Source organism: Hoplias malabaricus, chromosome X2 (assembly GCF_029633855.1).
Source record: "Hoplias malabaricus isolate fHopMal1 chromosome X2, fHopMal1.hap1, whole genome shotgun sequence".
Taxonomy (NCBI): Eukaryota; Metazoa; Chordata; class Actinopteri; order Characiformes; family Erythrinidae; genus Hoplias; species Hoplias malabaricus.
The window spans coordinates 42,672,754-42,698,023 of record NC_089819.1 but is presented as its reverse complement, the minus strand read 5'-3'; the positions used below and the strand labels follow the sequence as shown (position 1 = coordinate 42,698,023).

At 39.5% G+C, this 25,270-nt stretch overlaps 1 protein-coding gene across 1 annotated transcript in view; it reads right to left on the bottom strand.

Annotated features, from left to right (window-relative positions):
* LOC136677011 (immunoglobulin superfamily DCC subclass member 4-like) overlaps nucleotides 1-25,270 on the bottom strand; it is a 79,764-nt gene that overhangs the window by 32,277 nt on the left and 22,217 nt on the right. Inside the window, exon 2 of the mRNA XM_066654353.1 lies at nucleotides 6,091-6,381. Coding sequence (XP_066510450.1) covers nucleotides 6,091-6,381 — 291 coding nt within the window. The remainder of the gene's footprint in view (nucleotides 1-6,090; nucleotides 6,382-25,270) is intronic.

The window sequence follows — 25,270 nt, the reverse complement described above, 5'->3', positions numbered from 1 at the left end:
TAAAGAACTTGGGTATTTCATAATATAGAGTACATAATATAATTAAAAGATTCAAAGAATCCAAAGAAATCCCTCTATGCAAGAAACAAGGCCTAAGACCAATTGTTGATCCCTCAGGTGGCACTGAATTAAAAACAAACCTGTTTCTGTGCTGAAAATCACTGCATGGTCCCAGAAACACTTCCAAAAACCAATATCCGTGAACATAGTTCAAGTGTGTGAATGAAGTGTGTCGTCTGGCATTGGACTGGCACCCACTCTAGGGTGTGTCCCGCCTTGTGCCCAGTGATTCCGGTTAGGATCCTGACCCACCATGACCCTAAACACTATAAGCAGTTACAGACAATGAATGAATGAACTAATTAATGTTTTGTCTGTTACATGAGTGCATCAGACATTTTTCATTCCAAATGTATGAATCTTCCTGAACTCTCCTGAACTCCAATGATACTACAAAAGCAAACATTCAACAAACATGCCTTAGCTAATTATCTTTTTTGCATTTAAGGACAGATGAATACTGAATTCTTTTCATTTTCAGGTGAAGCATCATATTAAGGATAGCACCCTCAATGGGGTGGTCCTCAAGGGGAAAAAAAATAAGCCAAAAATTCTGTCATAATGAAAACGTTCCTGCACAGTTCAAGCATATAGCAAACAGCTCAAAGTGCCCCTGTGAGGTCAGCTCCACTGCCAATCTATTACTGATTTGATCAGCTCTCCCATCTAGAGTACATAATCATATTCATTAGAATATAAAAGGCCTAAAAATGAACTTAGCTCAGCAATTTCACCCTCAATTTCCAGGTGGCAATATTGCCTGCAGAATCCGGGCCTCGACTACGGTCTCACCCCATTCATTCTGGGGAAGTTTCAAACTCAAGTCATTCATGTGAGAGACTTAAATAACTAGAGCAGGGATGAAGCAGTATTTACAGACTTTCTTCTATACAGTGCAGCAGCCATCTGCATTCAATGCTTACAAATCTCACAGGCCAAGTGTATGAAATCTGAAGATGGCTTGGACCTACTTAAACCATAGCCCTGTACCAAAGGCCGTATATAAGGTTAAATACCTGGGTTTCATGAACCCAACAAGAATACACTAGGACAGCATGTAAAACTGTGATATACAGTCATTTGTCTGCCAATAAAAAAATTACCAACAAACCATTGTAAAGCCCAAAACATCTTTATTTTGTCTGGGCAGGGGGTTATGACGACACAATCCACATGATTTTCCCTGTGCAGGCCCACCGGTTAATCATCATCAACATCCCTTTTTAAACCTGCTGTTTTTCAGATGACTTTTTGCCAGCAAATAATAGAAATCAACATAGAATAAACTGTGTGCATGTTAACCTATGTAAGCCCCCCCTTGTTAGTCTGTGTCTGTATATCATTTGATGTGTTTGTTTCTTTCAGGTACCTGCTTCGTGATTTGTGACGTTTGCCTGTACCCATGTTAAAACTCATCTCACATACAACCTGACATTAGGACAAGCTGGACTGATCTTAAGGGATCCAACATCAACACGTCAACTTCAGTATCTCATTAATTCTTTCGTGGCTGACTGCCATAAAATCCCCACAGCAATCCAGCTTCCAAACTATATTTTCTTCTATCTCTGACCATATTTTTTAAACATATTACATTCAAAACACACATACATAGCACATGTATTCAGTACTTATTCTACATTAGGGCTGGGCGATATGACCAAAAAACTCATATCTCGATAGGCCTAAAAAAGAATGGTGATATACGATACGATATTATGGAAACCATAACAAAAATGTAATGTCAAAGTATTAGTGTTTATTTTTAACACCAAAAAGAATATGCTGCATTATCCAACCATAATTATCAAACTGTATGTCTAAGAATTAGTGATGTCCCAATCAAGTTTTTTTTTGCCCCTATCTTGATACGAGTCTTTAAATATTGAGTATCTCCAAATACAGTCCCGATCTGATACTTAGATTTTCTTAGATGGTACTGTTACACAGTGCACACTTAAAGTAAACTCGCATTAAGAAATAAACTGCCTGCATCCAAGCTGCTGCTTAATATAATTTTTATGACAAAGTATACAAATTGTGTCTTCACAAAAAGCACATATGCATAATTTAATATTATATTATCATCTAATGTGATTTTTATGTATTAAGAATTACTTTGATTCTAAAAGTCAGTCAGTTTTATTGCCATCACAGATGTGTTGAGGGAAAATTAAATGTAGTTTTTTTGAGACACGGTGTAAAAATAAGATTTTTAAAAATTATTGTTATTATTATTTTTAAGCACTGACCTGTTTCTCTCAGCGCCACAAAACTAACAAACCCCTGAAGCTCGCGCTTAGGTTACAGTATCGCGATATGAAAAAATCTTATTGAATTAAAAAACATACTAGTATTATTGTGAACGATATTATATCGCCCACCCCTATTCTACATCTAATCTGAATCTTTAATAAACTTTCTGTATTCTTGTGTACTGATACTGGTCTACTGCTTTTATACAATTAATAAAGATTCTTATGGGTTTTTAGTCAGTACCCTGAGAATCAGGGCAACGAGTTTCAGGTAATCTACTGAATGTTGTACCACTCATGTAGAAAACCATCATGAGTGAAATTATCCACAGAGGTTAAATGGCAGGGAATATCTTGAAATATCAATGATTGTAACTCTTCTATTTAACCATTAGATGTTGTAACGCCTTCAGATTAGAGCACAACCAATATATTAAATGTAAAATAATTGTTTTAATTTGGTTTTATTAGAACTTCGAACTGTGTACATTTTTGTTGTTTAAAGTAAGATGTTGCAGGGTGGGCTCCAGAAAGAATAATAAGAATACCATCAATTCCTCCACACACGTTTAAATACCAAATTGCTGCTCACTCAGCTGTAAGGCATTTTCAGAAAACAGAGAATGGAAGGACAGAGGAATAAAAATGACTTCAAACAACAAACAAACTGATTTACTTCAGACATTTCATTTCCTACATTGACCAGGAGTCATTGTTCACAATTTTGTAGGATAGTTTTGAAATCTGTGCTTCTAAAAAGCAGGATTTCTTCATTAACTAAACAGCCATTTCCTGGAGGGCTGCACCATCTCAGTCTCATAAGCTCATCCATCTCTCAAATTCACCGGCCCTGCAGCCGATTAGATGCACCAACCTCTGAAGGACGCTCTTAATTGTCCTGAGGATTTCTTGCACACACACTTTCCCCTTAATCTTCTTTCTCTCTCTCCCTTTCTTAGGTTTTAACACACTCTATCCCCATCTGTGCACTCTCCCCAAAACTGTAATTCCCATCAGTCCTGCTGCCAGTGCTAACAGGTATCATCAGTGCTGTCATAACGGTCATTTAGCCAATGTGAATAAATAGGACTGAGACAGAGAGAGAGACAGAGAGATGGGATATGCAAGGAAGAATATCTGAAAAGAAAGCATCTCGCTGTCTGGAGAGTGACCTTAAACCCAGGTGAGAATGTAAATTAAAGTGAGGGATGTGTGAGAGAGACAGACAGAGAGAGAGAGAGAGAGAGAGAGAGAGAGAGAGTAGATGTAGACAGAATGTGAGAGAGGGAGAAAAAAAGGAGGAAGAGAAAGGAGAGCAAGCATTAGAAAGTTAGACAGAGGCATGAGAAAGAAACTAGAGGGAGAGTTGGGTATAGAGAGAATGAAAGAGGAAGAGAATGTAAGAGAAGGAAGAAGACGAAGAGAGAGATAAAGAGTGAGGGAATGTGACACGAGGCAGAAAGCATAGAGGCAGAGGAGGGGTACAGACAGAGAAACAGAGAAAGAGATAGAACAATGGAGCATACTCGAGTACTTATTCCCAGCCAGGTGAGGACAGGACTCCAATCCAACCAAGTAAAGAGGCTGTAGAACTGCAGATAAGAGCAAAACATTGTATATGAAAGGAGAAGAGAGAGAGAGAGAGAGAGAGAGAGAGAGAGAGAGAGAGAGAGAGAGAGAGAGAGAGAGGAGAGAGACTAAACCATGTATTGTGCAGTAGGTTCAGAGATTCAGTAATTAATCTCGATATAGTAAAAATTTCATATTGTCTCTCTGTACAAACATGAACCTGAATTCTAGGACTCAATAAAAGCACAATCCAGTCTTTCTTCCTCAGCTTTTTTCTGCCACTCTTATGCAGCTCATGGGCCTAGAATTCTATAAAGATGCTTTAAACAATGTCTAGTAAAAAAAAAGAATTACATGGAATTGAAACAAAAATCAATATTCTGTACATTAAACCTAGATTGGCCTCTGGTTCAGAATACAACCTGATAGAAAAATAAGCCAAATTCATAACAGCTTTATCATCAGTATATCTGAGAGAATATGCAGAATATTGGTAGAATATTCTAGACCCCTAGATGGATTTTGGGGGATTAAAAAAAGAATGAATCTGTATCTGTGTTTACTGAATCAAATACAATACACTAAACACCCTGAAGTAACACACACTAAAACTCACACTGTGTAATGTCATATTGTCTGCTGTATATTTCCTGAGTGTTTTAGTAATTAGAGTATGAACCTGGCTCTTGCCATAGCTACAGACAGGAGCTAATAAAGATCAGCTTTAGCTATAGTCATATTGTTTTATGTGGGTTTATAACTTTGCACAAAGTATTATCGCAAAGAGAAGCAGTGTAAGATATACAGAGTTACGAAAGCATTTGTCGAACTCAGCTGTCTTGGTGCAAAATCCGTAAATACAGCTCCATTAGCTTGGTGCTTCCTTAAAAACCCAGGTGTCAGTTCACGGTTTGAACAAACTCTAATAAAGTATTAGAGTTTAGAGTATTAATTAGTATCGTGACTGTATGCAAACTCGGCTAAGTTAATCCGACAGAAGTATTTTCCGTTGTTGTGAAAAATTTGGAAAAGAGGACGAAGCAGAGACTTGCTTTTTATTTACTTTTTATTTACTTATTTATTTTCTAGTGAAATAAGCAAGGTATGTATATTGGATGCTATCTTTCCATTAGTTGAAATGCCAGAAAACACCTGTATGACCCATGCTGTATGAAGCATATACTTTCTCTAAGACATGTGAAGTCAGTCACTGCCACTTTTCAAACTGCCACCAACACAATGCCATTGGACAGCCCAACTTCCCAGATCTGCTACATCAGCCAACATACAACCAAGCTGGGGCAGGGGGGGGCATAAGTAGAGAGAGCAAGACCAGCTCTGCTCTCCTGAATTTTGGACATTGGATGGGGGAGGCATTACCAAGGAATGAATCAGACATCCCTCTGATATTAGAACCAACACTTAGATGTCTGCACCCCACACAAACCCACCTTAGTAGTGTTAACCATAGTTTTCCAAGAAAAAAATGCTTATGCCATTTCCACCTCAAAATACAATAGTCCACAAATACAACTATAAATTACAAAACAAATAGTATATACTGTACCATTGGTCAATATCTAATCCAGATCTGACTGGTCAGACTTCCTGTTATTTGCTAATAGAATTACAAGAACAGCCCTTCAAAATATCACCAGAAGGGGCACAAAGGCATGTACAACGGAGTGACACCTGAAGCAGTTAGAATGAGCAGTTTTTTCTGGTTAGCACCACTCAGATACAGGAACAAAGAAACCGCAAAGTAACGTTTTGACTTGACTGATTATTTTGATTTTACTTTATTCATGAAAAGTGCATTTATATTATTTTTCCACCCACCATTTTGTTAGCCGTTCTCTGAAGGGTTAGAAGGACCTGACTGCACTGATGAATACAGCTACTAATGACAGACGATTAGTTCTGGATTACAGAAGCCACTCCAGTATATCCCAGTTGTACTTAATGATGCATCATCACCCTAGAGAACACAGATAAACTGATCAACAGCCCCCTACTCTGTCTTTATCCCCCTCTATCCCACTCCTGGTGTTTGGTATGGTGCCTTTAAGCTCAAGATAAACAAATTTTTTCATGTGTGATTGTATGTCTATATCCTACACTTCAAGGGGTGTCAAAAGACATTTGAATATATAGTGTAGAACCGTTCTATTTTGTTTTTCCCCGCTTATTAAATGTAGATACTCACTGGCTAGCTGCAGAGTGACTGTATGGCTGGTCAGTGCCCCAAAGGAGCTGCCACTGAGGCAGCTATATGCCCCTTCAATGTCCCGGCTGGAGGGCAGCACCAGCAGAGAGCCATTGGGGAGGAGCTGGATGTTCTCGCTCTCGCTCAGCACCCCACCGTCACGCAGCCAGGTGACATTTACTGGAACCTCTGTGGCACCCAGGTGACAGTCCAAGAGCAAAGGATCAGGCGGCTTCAAAACCACATGAACAGGACCGACCCCACAGCTCAGTTCCACAGAACCTGGATTCTCTGTGAAAGAAGATGAGAGAGACATTAAAAGCACAGAAAACTAGTACACATTGCACTGGGTTGTATCAACAGGAAGTTATCCAATTATACTACACTTGCAGCATTTCTTCTCTTTACTTCTCTCTACCCTTCTGGAAAAACAGTGAGGATTTAATTGCATTCTGCCTAGAGCTGGATGATACTGCCAAACGTTATATCACAATGCATTCCTTAATCTTGTTCAATACAATATAATTCAGATCATATATCAATATGAACAAAGAAAAAAGCCACAGAACTGAAAGGTTTTGTTAATATTAATTTATTTAAACTAACTTTTAAAATTAAGTGCAATGAACTGATGGCAGCTCCTTGTAATGATCATATCATCAGTCAGTTACAGATGTTGTAAATAATATATACTGAAATATAGAAAATGTGTATAAAAAGATCATATCATGTTACTGAACCATTTTATATTGCAATACATAATGATAATGAACAATAGCTCTAATTCTGTCACACGAGTTTAAGGCTGGGTACTAATGTTGGATGATTAATTCTGGAATTCAAAAGCCACTTTAGCTCATCCCAAAAAGATATCTTCCTCACTCCATAAAATCTTGTTTTCTGCATCATAGCCCAATGCTACAAATGCTTTATACCCCTCTAATACATTCTTGGCACTGAGTATTGTTACCATAGGGTCATTTACAGCTTCTGCAGAGCAACCCATTTCACTTCATACATTTCAGTGTAGTTTATAAAAATGTTCGCTCTGGCTGCAATTTTAACTAGCTGAAGAAATATATTAGTTAGAAAAGGTGTCTGCAAAAATCTAGATAAATAATGTAGCTAACTAACTATTATATTGTCGCATTATGAAATAAGCCCATAAATAAATAAGTCTTAATCAGATGAAATGGAGGAGGGCAGAGTCAGCAATATGGAAACAATAACAAGAATAAGCCAGACAGGTAAATATGGATAGACACTGCTCATTAGTCACTTTAGTCCTATATAATATATTATTTAGTGATACTGTGTATAAGAAGCCAGGTTTTATAAAGTTCAACCTTGTATTTCCATTTTGCTGGTCACTTTGCTACAGAATGCAAATAATCCTACTGTTGTGTCACAATGTCAGCCATACTCTACAGTAAATATCAGCACAAATATTGACCAGATATAAAACAGATGCTGTATCATTCTCTTAACAGCAAGGACATTGACATGGCAGTGTCATGGAGGTCAAGTGTAGTACTGGCATTACTGTATCAGGCAGGTTTTTGTTTTTGAGTGGTCCAGAACCAAAATCATCAAGTCAACTACAGCTCTATTATGAGTAACTCACCACTAATGGTGAGGGCTGCAAGAATGAAACAGATTGTTCATCAACAAAAAAAAGACCACATGTTGTCTACTTAAAACAGCCATCAAGTACAAACAATTCTCAACAATTCAGGATTTATTTAATCAGGAAGATCACGTGCATAAGAAACCATCAAAAAGCAATGAGTAGAAAAAGCAAATAAATAAAACAAATTAAAAACATAGCAAAAACAGAAATTCTAACATTGCTGTAAGATTTATTTGACCACCAAATCACCACTAGATAAACAGCAGTTACAATTTTTTTAACTTAGAACACAACATTCAGATATCAGCCTCACTTAATGGAATGTGAGAGGCTAAAAATGTAAGTAAAATCTACAAATTTTTGCCACTGTGAAAACACTACAACTATCGATTCCTTTAAAAACATGTTCAGGCATCTGTCTAATTTTTTCCTAAATATTGGTTTTATTCCAATATAGTAATGCAACAGCAAAAATAATTTAGCCACCCTGCCCAGATCATGCCAACATGCTACATAAGACCAAGAGATCTGCAAAAGGCAAACGACTGTTTCATAAACACCACATTACTTGATTTGCAGGCAGAGAGGGGCAGCCATAGCAGGACAGCAGTGTGCACACACAAACACACACAGGGTCAAGCTGGTATTTCGCTCTCACACTGAAGTAAAGCTCACAATTAATTAGGCTAATGGGAAGTAGAATTATTTCCTAGATTAAAAAGGGAGCCGACCCTGCAATGACTGTGTGGTGTGTGTGTGTGTGTCTGTGTGCGTCTCTGTGTGTGTGTGTGTGTGTGTAAAACAGAAGGAAAGATTCATGTTGTCTGACAGTGAGAGTGAGAGAGAGAGAGAGAAAAGGGGGGGGGGGGGGAGATTTGTTTTAAGGGTTGGCAACTGAACTAAAAAATTGGAATGATTTTTCCAACCAATATTCGACTGTGACTTAAATTAACATTATCTTCTATAAATTAAAATCCAGACCTGTGAGAGGGTTTTGGGTTGTGGTTGTTGTATGTTTGGTAGACTCTGATTGAGAGTCTCAGTGGGGTTATTGGGTTAACTGGTCACTGGATAAATTTTCTCAATTAATTAAGGCAACATTGCTGATGATGTAGGCTGGATTTAGTTTAGTGCTCTTAATGTACTGAAGATCTCAACTGAGATTAATTACATGCATCATATACAGAGTTTGTGTTTTCCACAAAGGGAAATCTGGAATATGTGCAGAGTATCAGGTCCGTTCACACATGTGGCATACAGGTGAAGATTTTCTGGAACGATTCTGTGTGACGTAAGTATTGTTTGGCACCTGTGGAGCATGGGTAGGAGGCACGGCATGAATCCACTGTGAATTCTTCAGAACATTACCTGCTCAATTCACGCATGGGCTCACCCAGACTTTGGACTACGGGGCTGACAGGATAAAATCTGGGTAATGTCCGGTACAACTCTTACAGACATTTGCGTTTATATATACAGTTCCTCTGTGTGATGTCGAGAAACGTTCTGGGTTACCCTGCATGTATGAAAAGGGACTTAAGTCTCATCTGGTTAACCACTGAAACTGTACAGATATCAATGGCAGCATAAGCATATCTAAGAATAATCATACACGAGCAGCAATAGCAGCATGATCCTGTTCCATTTATTGCTTATGATTAAAAAAACACCACTATGAATCCAAACCAAGAAGGTACTCTATTAGTCTCTGCGCTCGTGTGTGAGAGAGCGAAAGAGAGAGAGAGAGAGAGAGAGAGTGCAAATAACACCAGTCTCTATGATCCTGCCCCCATGAAAGGTACAAAAGAAGGGGGCTTAGGAGGGCTTCATCAGAGGAACTGGCCTAGTTTCCATCAGCTAATAACAGCAGGCAGAGAGAAAGAGATGGAGAGAGAGGGCGAGAGACAGAGAAAGAGGGAGAGAGGGTGTGTGCAATGCTGCCACAATACAGATATACTCACCTCATCTGACCTCACCCGCTTCTCTTCCCCTCCCCTCCCTACGCTCATTCTCTCTCTCTCTCTCTCTCTCTCTCTCTCTCTCACACACACACACACACACACAAACAGAGCCCATCTCCCTCTCTCACCTCTGCCACTTTTCTCTTTGCTCTCCCTCCCATCTCTCCATTAAAAGTCCAATTAAATCTCATTAAGTCATTAGAAGCATTTGCAGTCATTTTTCAGTGCTTTGTCAGTGGACCTGCTTTGGCTAGGCTTCCAGAACCTTCTGACATTCTTCAATTGGCTTTAGTGCATTCTGCTGAAAAAGAAGCTGGACAATCACACGTGCCCAGTTAGGATGACACTGATTTATTAGTATCTTTAGCATGCAGACAAAAGTACTGAGACAACAGACTGAGGTGTGCCATTAAAGTGAGGATGTGTCATTTAGAGTTGTTTGAAGGGAAATGCCCCATTGTAGAGAAATTTAGAATCAAAACATCCCAACAAGAGTGTTAAGAACCATGAAAAACAGCAGAAAATAATTATGAATATACTGCTTAATGTAAAAACCATTGTTTTTACAGTAGTTTTGAGAAATCAGACAACTACCAGTAAAAGATAAAGACTAACATCCATTTTGGTGTAGATTCAATGCTGAATGTAGTCTGCAATAACTTCTGATTACAAGGCCATGCAGTACAAGAAGAAAATTACACCTTTCAACTCTTCTGTACCACTGTGTCTAAAGTAAAATATACCAACATTTGGACTCATATTCATATTGTGATACTAATAGAAAATAAAATGTTGATATAAATGCTTCAGTAACAATGATATGATTTTTATACACGTTTTCAATATTACAATATACATTATTTACAGCATCTGTACTAACTGATGGCCATTGCAGGGTGGTGCAAGTTCATCCATTTATTGCACTCAATTTTTTAAATAAATTTTGTCCATATAGTCCAGCTTAAAAATAAAGCCTCACAAACTGTCAAATTACTACACAACGCAATCTTTGATGAATTAATATGTTGAATTTAAAGTGTCTGGATACCAGTATTATACTGGCTAGGAATAAACAATTTTGGGATTTACATATTGTCTATGATTGTGGGCAACTGCAGTTCGCTCTGGTTTGTTTACATTTAGAAGGTTCTTTTAAGGTAGAACAGTATGTTTGAGGAGAAAAATGACTGCTGTTTCTAAATGGCTGAAGTTTTTATTTACTGTTTGAATTACCACAAAGTGTTTGGTCCTTTTGGGTGTTTTGCATACTACTTAGTTTTGCATACTACTGCAAGTTTTTGGCCACGTTGCATGGGGAGAGGTACCAGACTGTCTCTCAAGTCCTGAGATTTTTGAACTCAGTTGCTGATATCAAATTCAAAATGGGTACATATTTATATATTTAAAAAACTGATCCGTTTCAACATTTGATATGTTGGCTTTGTACTATTTTCAATTAAATCTAGGTTTTATATCATTTGCAATCATTGCATATGGTTTAATTTTATTTTATTTTGCCCAGCATTCCAGCTATTCCGGAAATTGAGTTTATACATTTTCTCAGTTAAAACTGGCTAAATAAAGTGAGGTGGTGCAGCAGGTAGTGTCGCAGACACACAGTTCCAGGGACCTGGAGGTTAGGGGTTCAAGTCCTGCTCTGTGTGACTGCTTCTGAGGAGTTTGGTGTGTTCTCCCTGTGTCCGTGTGGGTTTCCTCCAGGTGCTCCGGTTTCCTCCCATATTCCGAAACACACATGTTGGTAAGTGGATTGGTGACTCAAAAAAGAGTCCATAGGTGTGAGTGTTTGAGTGAGTGTGTGTCGCCCTGTGAAGGATTGGCACCCCCTCCAGGGTGTGTTCCTGCCTTGCGCCCAGTGATTCCAGGTAGGCTCCAGATCCACCGCAACCCTGAACTGGATAAGTGTTTACAGACAATGAACGAATAAATAACATTTTAGATTTTAATATAAACGTACCAGATGTTATAATTTGAAGCTTGCTGTGTTTCAAACAGGGATTGGTACAAAAATGATGAATTGTTCAGCCTTTATGCAGTGAATCTGAAATTTTCAGATAAATTCTGTGCGCTGTTGAAGCAATAGAGACTCTAAACACAGCCACCATGTGTTCAAATTTGCGTTAACTGCCCCTAGGCTATCAAAAAGGGTGCCATAGTACATCGACTTTAATGCTGTTTATTCTTTAAGCAAGCTTTTGGGATTATAAATTTATTTGTAAGCTGGAACTGCTTTAAATACTTCTTTATGAAGCTGCACATTTCCAGACATATGATAAATTGAGCTCATTAGCCATTTAACGATTCATGTATCAGTTCAGACAACTAATTAAATGTTACAAGTGACCTCAAGGCAATGTAAAACCCATAAGAATCCACCAATAAGACTTTAGCCTTCACCACGATGCCAATAAAGATAACATTTTTTGGCAATGGAATGACAGATTATGATATTGAGTGAAAATGTGTTAATCCTTGTGTTAATCTTTCTTCGGTTTCCTGTCCCTCAGTATTATTTTCTTCGTTCAGTTAAGACAAAGATTAACCACTTAGTTTCACCTTCCACATGAACTAGCATTAATTAAAAATGGGCAAATTGCTTGTAATGCACATTTTAAATTCTCCTTCTGGTTTATAGTATAATGCATTATCTCACTAGTTCCTTTATATATATAGTTGATCACTCAAATAATTTGCAAAATTATCAGATAACTTAATTACTAATACATTGACATGGAATTTCTAAATCAGTACAGGAACCAAAAATTAATTGGTTAATTAAAATAAATATTTATTAAAATCAGGGTCAGCTGATTTTCAACATGTGAGCTTGCATCGTGTTAATTTTTGGAGAGAGCACACATACCAGCCACACAAACAGAGATTTCTCAGTGACCAACAGTGCCTTAATCATGGTCATATATTAGTCACATTTTGCAAGAAAGAGTCCACTATAAGTATATGTTACTAATGGTCTCACCTTACTCCTTCTATACACAAGAGCACAATAACAACAGCATTCTCCATTCTACTGTGTGTGTGTGTGTGTATGTGAGAGAGAGAGAGAAATAGAGAGGGAGAGAGGGGGGATACAGGGACAGAAGGACAGAAGGTTAATGTGTAGCAGAGCATTTGTTTGTGTCAGAGTGTGAAAACACTTCATTCACCATCAGAAAGCAACAGTGATGTCAGGTTTTCCCATTAAATGGTACAAAGCCTTCCAGAGATCGTCTGGAGACCGTTATTGGACATGAAAGCTAGAATCAATTTGGAAGGCATTTCAGTACTTTAAGCGACATTTTTCATTTACTTTTATTTACAATCACTACATGTCACTGCAACCTACACTTGGACCATTCTGAATGCAAAGACCTTGAACTGAACAGCTGATATGGTCAGCTGGCAACCCTCTAAAATGATGATTCCCCATACCCCATCTCACTAATACAGATTCCAATTCTTCTTATACTGACTTTACTTAAAACACTTAAAATTTCCAAACTCCATCTCCAGACAATATGCTACTTGAAAATGATGTACAGTAGTACTGTGAATATATATATGCAATATCATTACTCTTCAAAGAAGAGCAAGTATCTCCAGAACAGCAACTTTACAGAAGGCAGAAAGAGTATTCTTCTTCTAACATAAGTTAATGCGAAGGAGATCAATGTTACACTGAAAAGGACATCTGTTGTTTTCTAATGTAGAAAATGTAGAAAACATTTTTTGACAGGGTTGGTATAGCATATACACACAAAATGCAGTTGTAAAGGTTTTAAATTATTTAGCTGCCAATTTAGTACAGACAGCTCAAAAAAACATGTATTTCCAACATTTGTCAAAATGCCTAAATTGTCATTGCATGTGCTAAACATAAAGCGAAACCAACTCCAGCTAATTTCCATATAACTAGTGGGAATTAAAAACATATAATCCAAAAATAAATCCATTTTCTTCCATTTCAAAAAGCTTACAGAGATAAACAAATCAATGTTTTTTTTAATCGAAAACCTTTTTCCATAGATTTAATTAAGCAAGAAACCAGCTAATCTAATCTATTGAACTGGAACTAAGAGCTCAGTCACTTTGCACACAGATTTCTCCACACTTGCCTTGACACACTGCATATAAAATTCAATGTCTATATGTAAATAGAAGTACAAGCATCTCACATTTCATAGTTAATGGCATAAAGGTTTTGGTCATGAAACTGGAATATCATGAACATTTTCAGTAATTCCATTCTAAAAGTGAAACTTGTATATAATACTCATTCATTACACACACACTGATGTATTTCAAGAGTTTCTCTTAATTTGATGACTATAACTGACAACTAATGAAAACCTCAAATTCAGTATCTCAGAAAATTTAAATATTACTTAAGACCAGTACAAAAAAAGGATTTTTAGAAATGCTGGCCAACTGAAAAGTATAAACATGAAAAGTATGAGCATGTACAGCACTCAATTCTTAGTTGGGACTCCTTTTGCATTAATTACTACAGCAATGCGGTGTGGCATGGAGTCGATTGGGCTGTGGCACTGCTCAGGTGTTACCAAAGCTCAGGATGCTCTGACAGTGGCATTGTTGGGTCTGGCATATTGCATCTTCCTCTTCACAACATCTTATGGGGTTAAGGGCAGGCGAGTTTGCTGTCCAATTAAGAACAGGCATGCCATATGCCTTAAACCAGGTACTGGTAACTTTGTCACTGTGTGCAGGTGCTGAGTCCTGCTGGAAAATGAAATCTACATGTTCATAAAGTTGGTCAGCAGCAGGAAGAACAAAGTGCTCTAAAACTTCCTGGTAGACAGCTGCGTTGACCTTGGACCTCAGAAAGCACAGTGGACCAACACCAACAGAAGACATGGAACCCCAAACCATCACTGAAGGTGGAAACTTTACACTGGACATCAAGCAACGTGGATTCTGTGCCTGGACCATGCAGCAGCAGTCCAGTCCTTTTTGTCTTTAGCGAAGGCGAGATACTTCTGACACTGTCTCTTGTTCAGGAGTGGCTTGACACAAGGAATGCAACAGCTGAAACCCATGTCTTGCATACATCTGTGTGGTGGTGGTTCTTGAAGCACTGACTCCAGCTGCTGTCCAGTCTTTGTAACTCTCCTCCACATTTTTGAATGGGTTTAGTTTCACAATCCTCTCCAGGGTGTGGTTATCCCTATCACTTGGGGTTTTCATTAGTTGTCAGTTATAATCATCAGATTAAAAGAAATAACCACATATTGAAATATATCAGTCTTTGTGTAATGAGTACAGTATACAAGTTTCACTTTTTGAATGGAATTACTGAAATAAATAAAGATTTTCAAGATATTCTAATTTAATAACCAGCACCTGTATGTGCTTACTGACTGACTGACACCTAATGTTGAAATACACATGAGTAGGGACTGTTAATTAAGGTGACGCCACTACACCACTGCACCGTCTGTTGTTAGTTCAGTCATATTTCACATTCCAGTTTGTGAACAAAATTTGGAAGCATTCGATGGTGAATAGAGGTCCTCTTTTTCCTGGACAATTACTCTTTCTGGTAAAGAAAAAATGTCAGTTCAAGTGTTCAAGGGGTCAAAGAGTTGAAAGCTGAATTGGGACATGGTCGCACCGCTTCAGCGCTGTAGGTCCACCATCCACCATGGTGCAGCTCAGTGTTTTACTGGAGCCTTGAACAGAAATGTGTTAAACGTTGTTGAGGTAATATTTATCATAGTCTCTTCTTTAGGTTTGGAGAATGTTTCTGTGACACAGCCTTTTGTTTTCTACAATAAATTTAACAAACAACTTGCCTGTCCCTATAATGACATGAATACACAGACACATCTGACTTTCTGATGGGTAAATTACATCTGCACACCTTTTTGTTTACTTTTACACAAAAATGGACAAAATCTCTGGATCATTAAAGCCAGAAAACCAGAGTGAGGTGTTACTCAAAATAAACATGGCTATGATTTTGTTACAGCATGGTTTTATCAGTCTGACCTTTATAGAAATGTAAATCAGTAATAAACATCTAGTTCCCAGCGATACCCTGTACCTTTTTCAAGTATAGATTACTTGGTTTATAAAATGTTAAGATGCCTGGTTTTAGAAATGTTCAAAAACTTAAATGTTAAAATGTTATCTTGTTGCTTTCTGGAAAACAAGTTGCTTTAATGTCATCTCAACACAGTGTTTCAGTTTTGTAGTTTTGTATCAACAGAAAATAACAGGTTTTCCATGATCATACATACACTGTCAGCAACTGACAATATAAACTATTTTTATAGTTTATTATTTGTTATTATTGTAAACAAAGTCATTGATATGAAGCACCAAAGTTTCTCCAGACCTTCCAATGACAAGGGTATGTATTTTGCGCTTTCCTGTTTTTGAAATGCCAGAAAAACCTCTGTGACAATGGCCATATGGTGGTCCGGCTAAACTAGGCTTGCCTAGTTTCTCTTTGTACTTCAATACCTAGTACATTTTCCTAGGCAATAGCATATATATAATATAATAGTTTTTAAATGTTTAGTGCATGTATATACTCTAATTTATTTTGTAAATTGTGTGTGTTTACTACTAGGGGGGACTATGCACCTAAGTTGTTCCCTCAGCTTTACACCCGTGTCAATGTGATTTGACAATAAACCTGATTTGATTTGATTTTGATTTATTTGAAGGACTGCGTGTATACAAGCAAGCAAATATCAATCTCAATGTGGCCTCTACATCCACTTCAGCTTCTGTCACCCTCTGTTAGAGATCTTAGAAACACTATCAGAGAAAAAGCAGGGCAGGGTTGCATGCTATCATTTATATGACCTCTACACCGGAAAAATAGCACAATTATCACTATAATCAGCCCAAAAAACATCACAGAGCCTCATTTCCATTTTCAGATTATTAAGTAAACCAGTTGTGATCTAACGTTAAAAGTTAATTGCTGGAGCTCATAAAAGGCTAACAGTATATAGCTAAAACTATGTAAGGGGACTTTTCTGAACAACATTTTCTCTAGAAATAAATTCAAATCTTCCTGACCAAGATCAAAGCATGACCAATGCATTATGCTCCTCAGAACCTTTTTAGTATAACACATCCCATTTGAATGCTACAAAATGCAGAACAGAGAACAAAACCGTAACAAGAAACTATAGCCATGAATACTATAAAAAAAATAAACTATAGTAACTATTATGTGAAAAAAAGTTATAATTCATATTGATTATAATTTCTTATAATTTTGATCACTCCTAATTATTGTCTTGTTAAAGATATATTCAACTTATATTTTCATTTACACAAAGAATATTGTGAACACCTTGTTTCTACACTCACTGTATATCAACAGTTACAGACTGAAATCCATCCTTTGCCCTACACACATTGTTCTTCCCTTTCACTCTGTTCTTTAATGGTCAGGACCCCCATAGTGTCACCACTGAGCTGGTATTATTTGGCTGGTATACCATTCTCTGTGCTGCAGTAACACTGACGTGGTGAGGGTGAGTTAATGTGTCTTGTGATGGCAGAAATAAATCAGTCACAGCAGTGTTGCTGGAATTTTTAAACCCCTCACTGTCACAGCTGGACTGAGAATAGTCCATGAATTCAAAATATCCAGCTACCAGTGTCTTGTGGGTAGGGATTATTAACCGCTGATGAAGGACGAGAGTATGACCAACACAAAGTGTGCAGCAACAGATGAGCCACACTCTGATTTTACAACTTTACAAGCTGGACCAACAAGGTAGGTGTGTCCAACAGAGTGGACAGTGATTGGATATTGTGTTTAAAACCTCTAGCAGCACTCATATCTGTGCAACACACAGTAACACACATCAGTCACATACAGTGTCACTGCAGCGCTGAGAATGATCCACCACACAAACCATACCTACTCGGTGCTGGTCATATGGGCTCCCATATGACCAGAGTGAAAGTGGACAAACACTGTATGCAGAGCAGCAGATGGACTACAGTCTGTAATTGTAGAACTACAAAGTGCTCCTTTATGATCAGTGGAGCTAAGAGAATGAATTGTGTGTGTAGTGTGTGGTCATAGTTTTCTGATATGATTGTATAAAATACCAGGTCTTTTACAAAATTACAACAAATTGATTACTTAGACAATTGTATGTCACAAGAAAGGTTAAGTAGCCATTTTAGTGACCAAACCCCCAACCTCTCCCCACTGGCAGCCCGCTGCTCCAGGTGTGTGTTTGTGCGCATTTGTGTGTGTTGCCTGTTTCATACATGAAACTCAGGAGTATTGGGACAGAGACCTTCCCAAGTGGACTTTCACACATGCAGCTAACAGCAGGCAAACTTGCAGGAAATGAAATTTGTGCTTTAGATGTGGTACAGTAAGGGCGGCACGGTGGCACAGCAGGTAGTGTCGCAGTCACACAGCTCCAGGGACCTGGAGGTCGTTGGTTTGATTCCTGCTCCGGGTGACTGTCTGTGAGGAGTTGGTGTGTTGTCCGCGTGGGTTTCCTCCGGGTGCTCCGGTTTCCTCCCACATTCCAAAAACACACGCTGGTAGGTGGATTGGCGACTCAAAAGTGTGAATGTGTAAGTGTGTGTTTTGCCCTGTGAAGGACTGGTGCCCCCTCCAGGGTGTATTCTTGCCTTGCACCCAATGATTCCAGGTAGGCTCTGGACCCGCCGCGACCCTGAACTGGATAAGTGGTTACAGATAATGAATGAATGAATGAATGTAGTACAGCACCTGTGCAGGAAAATCTCCTGAACATTTCCTGCACCTTTCTCACATAAACTGACTTTGACTTTACCGGGAGACTTTACTTAGGCAAAAGGAAAATTAAGTCTGGGTGAGGACTGGGATAAATGTTACCCTCTGGGTCAGCTCCTGAACATGTGAGTGCTCACAGAGCCTAGTCTGTGTTGTTAAACATATTGCTCACTACTGTTTGTTTGTGTGTTGATGGTTAAGTGCGGAATGCCAAGGAAACTAATTAAATAACCCTTGTTGTGTTTCTTCTTCTTCTAATAACATGGACATTTTTTTCATAACCTTTTTACATTGCTTTAAAAGGTCGTAGGGCTGTTGGTTAAGCATGGTGGCCACTGTCCAAATCCCTTTCCTCAGCACAATACACAAAATAATCAATGCCCTCTGACACTGTTTGGTCAATACTACAGTTTACAGAGTTCAAACTGCCTGTTTGAAAGAGCCTGTGCTTCTTTAAGCCTTTTTGTTTTATTAGGAAGCATGAACAAACATATAGCTTCCTTGTAGCAAAATGTGCTTAAACTGTTCAATATAAATTACACTGTAAAGTTCTTAAACACTTGAATTCCCAATGTTTCTTCTGAAATCAAGGGTATTAGCCTCTACTATTGTATAAAGGCTGAACAATAGGTATTGGAACATTTCTCTGAGGATTTGATTGCAGTTTGTCAGTTAGTCATTTGGTCATGTTGGTCCACTGCCTCACCATGCTGGGAGGATTTATGCTACGATCCCTTTACTTTGTGTGTGGGAGCTGGGAATGACGTCACCCAGAGTTGACTGCATTCCAGTTAAACATTCAGAAAACCTTATGGCCTTGGTTTTCAAATAGTCCTCAGTTTTTAAAAATAATCTGATCAGTGTAGACTGTGCCTTAATGAGACAAATATAGATAGAAGTGCAAACAAATTGTATGATACTACTGCTTTTACACATTGTTGATGTGTGAGCAGCCATCTTGGATTCTGAACTCAGGGTTGGTTACGATCCCCTGACATTCAGAGTAGGAAATCTGATGTTTCCGATGCATGTTCCATTTGAAATTTCCTACTTCCAACTTGGAAATTCCGACATCCAAGTTCAAATGAAATGCAGCCCATCTAGCTCACAGTTGGTGTTCTTTTTTTGCTTGCTTGTTTGTTTGTTTGTTTTTTTAACTGTACAAACAGGCGGCACAGTGGCACATTCACACAGCTCCAGGGTCCTGGAAATTATGGGTTTGAGTCCCACTCTGGGTGCCTGTCTATGAGGAGTTTGGTGTGTTTTCCTCATGTCCGCTTGGGTCGAAAAACACATTGGTAAGTGGATTGGCAACTCAAAAGTGTCCATAGGTGTGAGTGTGTGAATGAATGTGTTTGTCGCTGTGTGAAGGACTGGTGACCCCTCCAGGGTGTGTTACTGCCTTGCACCCAATGATTCTGGGTAGGCTCCGAACCCACCACAACCCTGAATTGGACAAGCGGTTACAGATCAGAATCAGAATCAGAAATACTTTATTGATCCCAGGGGGAAATTGCAATTATTACAGTAGCAGCCAGTTGTAAAAGAATAAACACTCTAATAAAAATTTAACACAAAAGGAATTTTTTACAATATGTACACATCTATAATAATAAATACGGATATACTGTATACAGCAGTATGAGTATTGCACATTTGAGTTGTTACACTCATAATTAAAAAATATGTTCTATTGTTATTATTGTACATGTGAAAGGTGTCGTGCTTTAAGTGTGGAGTTATAAAGTCTGGTAGCCACTGGTAGGAATGACCTCCTGTAGCGCTCTGTAGTGCATTTTGTCTGAATGAGTCTTGCAGTGCTCCTGTGTCTCATTACCATGTGATAAAGAGGGTGGGAGCCATTATCCATGATAGCCTGCAGTTTAGACAGCACCCTCCTCTCAGACACTACCGTCAGCGAGTCCAGCTCTACACCCACAACCTCACTGGCTCTACGGATCAATTTATTAAGTCTGTTGGCATCTGCCACCCTCAACCCGCTGCCCCAACATGCAACAGCATAAGGGATGGCACTGGCCACAACTGACTCATAAAAAATCCTCAGCATAGTTCTGCAGATGTTGAAGGACCTCAGAAAATAGAGACGACTTTGGCCCTTCTTGTAATGGGCGTCAGTGTTCTTAGCCCAGTCCAGTTTATTGTCAATGTGTACGCCCAGATATTTATAGTCCTCCACAATGTCCACATTGACCCCCCTGATGGACACAGGGGTCACCGGCGTTTTGTCCCTCCTCAGGTCCACCACCAGCTCCTTTGTCTTTGTCACGTTGAGCTGCAGATGGTTCAGCTCACACCACGCAACATAGTCGTTCACCGTCTCCCTGTACTCATCCTCATCACCCCTGCTGATACATCCAACAAGTGCAGAGTCATCAGAAAACTTCTGGAGGTGGCAAGTCTCTGTGCAGTAGTTGAAATCAGTAGTGTAGAGGGTGAAGAGGAAGGGAGAGAGGACAGTTCCCTGCGGGGCTCCAGTATTGCTGACCACTCTGTCTGACACACAGTGCTGCAGACGTACATACTGTGGTCTGCCAGTCAGGTAGTCAACAATCCAGGACACGAGGGGGGCGTCTACCTGCATTGCGTTCATCTTGTCACCCAGAAGAGCAGGCTGAATGGTGTTAAACGCACTGGAGAAGTCAAAAAACATGACCCTCACAGTGCCGCCTGGCTTATCCAGGTGAGCATACGCTCGGTTCAGCAGGTAGATGATGGCATCCTCAACCCCCAGACGAGGCTGGTAGGCGAACTGGACGGGGTCTAGAAGTGGCTGGACCATGGGCCGGAGGTGATCCAGGACAAGTCTCTCCATGGTCTTCATGATGTGGGACGTCTGTGCCACCGGCCTGTAGTCCTTGATGTCACTGGGCCGCGGAGTCTTTGGCACAGGAACAATGCAGGACGTCTTCCACATCACCGGGACCCTCTGGAGACTCAGGCTCATGTTGAAGACATGTTGCAGGACTCCACAAAGTTGGGTGGCACAGGCTTTAAGCACCCTGGGGGGAACACCATCAGGGCCTGCAGCCTTGTTCGTGTGGAGTCTCTGTAGCTGTCTTCTCACCTGGTCAGCTGTGAGATTCACTGTAGAGGTCCCTGGTGGGGGAGGAGAGGAGGTGTGACGTGGACTATCACAGGAGGGGGGGAGGGGGAGTGGAGTGGGCTGTTGAGGCCCGACAGCAGAGGAGTCAGGGCTCACAGTGTCAAATCTGTTAAAAAACAAATTTAACTCGTTGGCCCTGTCCACACTGCCCTCTACTCCCCTGTTGTTGCTGGACCTTAAGCCAGAGATGGTCCTCATACCACTCCAGACCTCCCTCATGTTGTTCTGCTGGAGTTTCCACTCCAGCTTCCTCCTGTATCTTTCCTTAGCCTCCCTGATGGTTCTCTTCAGTTCCCTCTGAATCGTTCTCACCTCCTCCCGGTCTCCAGCTCTGAAAGCCCTCTTCTTCTTATTGAGGAGTGCTTTAATGTCTTTTGTTACCCACGGCTTGTTGTTTGGGTAACATTTAACAGTCCTGGTTGGGACAGTGGATTCTACACAGAAGTTGATGTAATCTGTGATGCACTCTGTGAGCCCGTCAATGTCCTCTCCATGAGGCTCATAGAGTGCTGTCCAGTCTGTGGTCTCAAAGCAGTCCTGCAGTACTTCAGAAGTCTCCTCTGACCATCTCCTCACTGTCCTCATGGTCACGGGCTGACTCTTCACCTGAGGCACATACTTTGAACTAAGGTTGACCAAGTTATGGTCAGATCCACCCAGAGGGGGGAGGGGGGAGCAGCTGTATGCCTCCTTAACATTAGCATACATCAGGTCTAATGTTCTCTCCTCTCTGGTAGGACAGTCCACATACTGAGTGAAGTTTGGTAATGTCCTGGCCATAGTGACATGGTTAAAGTCACCTGATATGGCAATGAAGGCAGTCGGGTGTTGAATTTGGAGACGCGCTATGGTGGAGTGAATGACGTCACACGCCGACGTCGGGTTGGCAGAGGGGGGGATGTACACAGCGACCACAACAACATGGGAAAATTCCCTCGGCAAATAATATGGCCTGAGTCCAACAGCCAACAGCTCAATGTCCGGACAACAGATACGCTCCTTGATGGTAATGTGACCAGGAGAGCACCAGCGGTTGTTAACCAACACAGCCAGCCCTCCCCCTTTACGCTTACCGCTCTCGGTGCGGTTCCGATCGGCCCGAACAGTCTGAAAGCCAGCGATTGAAACATTATCATCTGGAATGTCCTGGTGTAGCCATGTCTCCGAGAAGCACATTAAACTACACTGCCGATACTCCTTCTGACTCATGGCTAACGCTGTTAGCTCGTCCATCTTATTAGCCAGCGATCTAACGTTGCCCATGACGACAGTGGGAAGACGCAGCTTATATCCCTTTTTCTCCATAAGCCTCCGTCTTTTTGCCCTCGATTTCCCCAATAATGAATGAATGAACGAACGAACTGTACAGTCTAACTCCCGTGTCTAACTCCCGTGTCAGAAAATGTATGCACATTCAGGATGCTGATGTCCACAATTAATGACATAGTATTCATAGCATAAACAAAATCTAGCAACATTCCAGTGGATCATGGCTAACTGGGTAATTAAACGTGTTTACAAATACTAGTTCTAAAACCAATGTTGGCTTTCTGAAGCCAGCAACACATAGACCTCACATAACACATTTAATGATGTCTTCTGTAAGATCAGGCTGGTAACCTTGAAATAGCTCCTTTAGTATATTGTTCCTATTAAATGTTAAAGCACTATTCACAAATATTGGAGGCATATGGTTGGATCTGATATAGTAGATATGATGCTTCAGGTCACTTCAGAATTAACCCCGCTACTGCCATGTCATACATGCCCACACACCTTGTCTCAAAGGTCAGGTGGTCAGTTTTAAATCTGCTTTAGGTCTTCATTTTATCCACATTTTTCTCATTCCATCTCTTGTAGATGTCTGGCAGATAATCTGAATCTGATCTATGCATAAGGCTTTTATACATTTCTGTAACCTTTCTGTTCTTTGGACTTACCTCTTTTATGCTGTTGTAAACACTCTGACACTGATGTGTTCTTCTCTTTATGGTTGGCTTTAACACAGCTACAGTTTGTGTACATTATTTAGTGTCCTTGGCTATTCAACAATTTCTCTTTATGAGTGAAAGTATTTTTTCGAAGGTGTTGTGTGGTCTGCTAACAAAGAGATTGTCATAATCTTCTCCCCAATGTAGTACTGTCCAATTCTAACATGTTAATAGTATCCCCCCACCCCCTATTTGCCCAATCTGGGTGAGGGATAAACATTCTCAGTGGAGAACCAAAACTGGTAATTCTATCACAATGACTTAAAGACTAGCTAGATTCACTTATGATTGGCGGAGAATGCAGGACATCCTACTGATCCAGAGACAGCAAACCCATTTGTGCTCTATTGGATTGCATTTAAAGCAAATACCTTTATTCATTTAATTTCAAATAAAAGTTTGGTGGTGTACAGAGCTAAATATGAAAGACTTGACTCTCTATCAAATTACTTTAAGATGACGCTTACATTCCTCTCTCTTTGTGCCAAGAAAAGTATGACAGAAAATATGACTTATCACAAATTAAAAAAATACTGCTGTTCAGGTGCACTGAATGTCTTCAATGTCACAGCTTCTAAAGTAAAATAGATGTCTTGTGTGTGTGTGTGTGAAGAAGATTTTAAATCTGATATTATTAATTTCATTTTTTAAATATAAACTACATGCAAATAGTGACTAAACAGACTTCTCACAGCAGTAAATATCGACAAAAAATACAAAACACAATGTAAATACATATCCTGTCAGTACAACTGGAAATGAATGTGTGACACACAGAGAGGATGAAGTGGTGGGTCTGCTGTTGTGACAGGGTTATACAGAAATAAACTTAGAGTGAGAGATAGGCTCCATGTGTATTAACTCAGAAAATTTACATTGGAGTATAGTTTTCTAAATAAGTGTTAATGTATTTTAAACTTCAAAACAGTTAGATCAAAGCAATGCATCCATATTCTGTTCTATATACTCCACAGACAATCCTTTTCTTTAAAAATGCTAAAAGAAACAACTTCTAATTTCACAAAGCTATTAGCCAACATGACTATTAATTCACAATCGTCTGGAGATTTAATTCTTTTAGAATTCAGACCTGTGCTCTTCTATGTATTTCCTCTGTCCTTCTTTCCATTACTGTACACTGTATAAAACCAGGGTGACCTTGCGGTCAGAGAACTTCATCATGAACCATGAACCAAAAGGTTAAGGGTTCAGAGGCTGCTGATAACATCCTTGCACCTTTGCACAAAACATTTAACTTTTAAATTGCCTCGGGCTGCATCTGCTCCATGGAACATTACATTTTGATTGAATTAAAGCTAAACAAAAGTCAAGCAGAATGTCCTGGTGAATGACAAGAGAAGCCTTTATCAAACCAAATTAAAAGGTTATGAACTGATTCTTTTACACAGCTGAGTCATGACCGGTGTAGTTTAATCATGGTAATAAGGCATGGCTGTATGTAAAAAGTTATTCAAAATTTCAAGAAGCAAGACAGCAGCCCAAGCTAACCATATCAATGTGCTTGAACTTGGCCTTAAATGTTATTTTGGCCTCCTCTTATCCATCCACTTCTTTCAGTTTTAAAAAGGGACTTATTACACTCCTTTTCCACGCATTAGCACAATGTTTGGAGTCTCAATAAAATGTCTTTTATCAAAGTACCATAAGGTTTAAATATCACAGCACCAATTT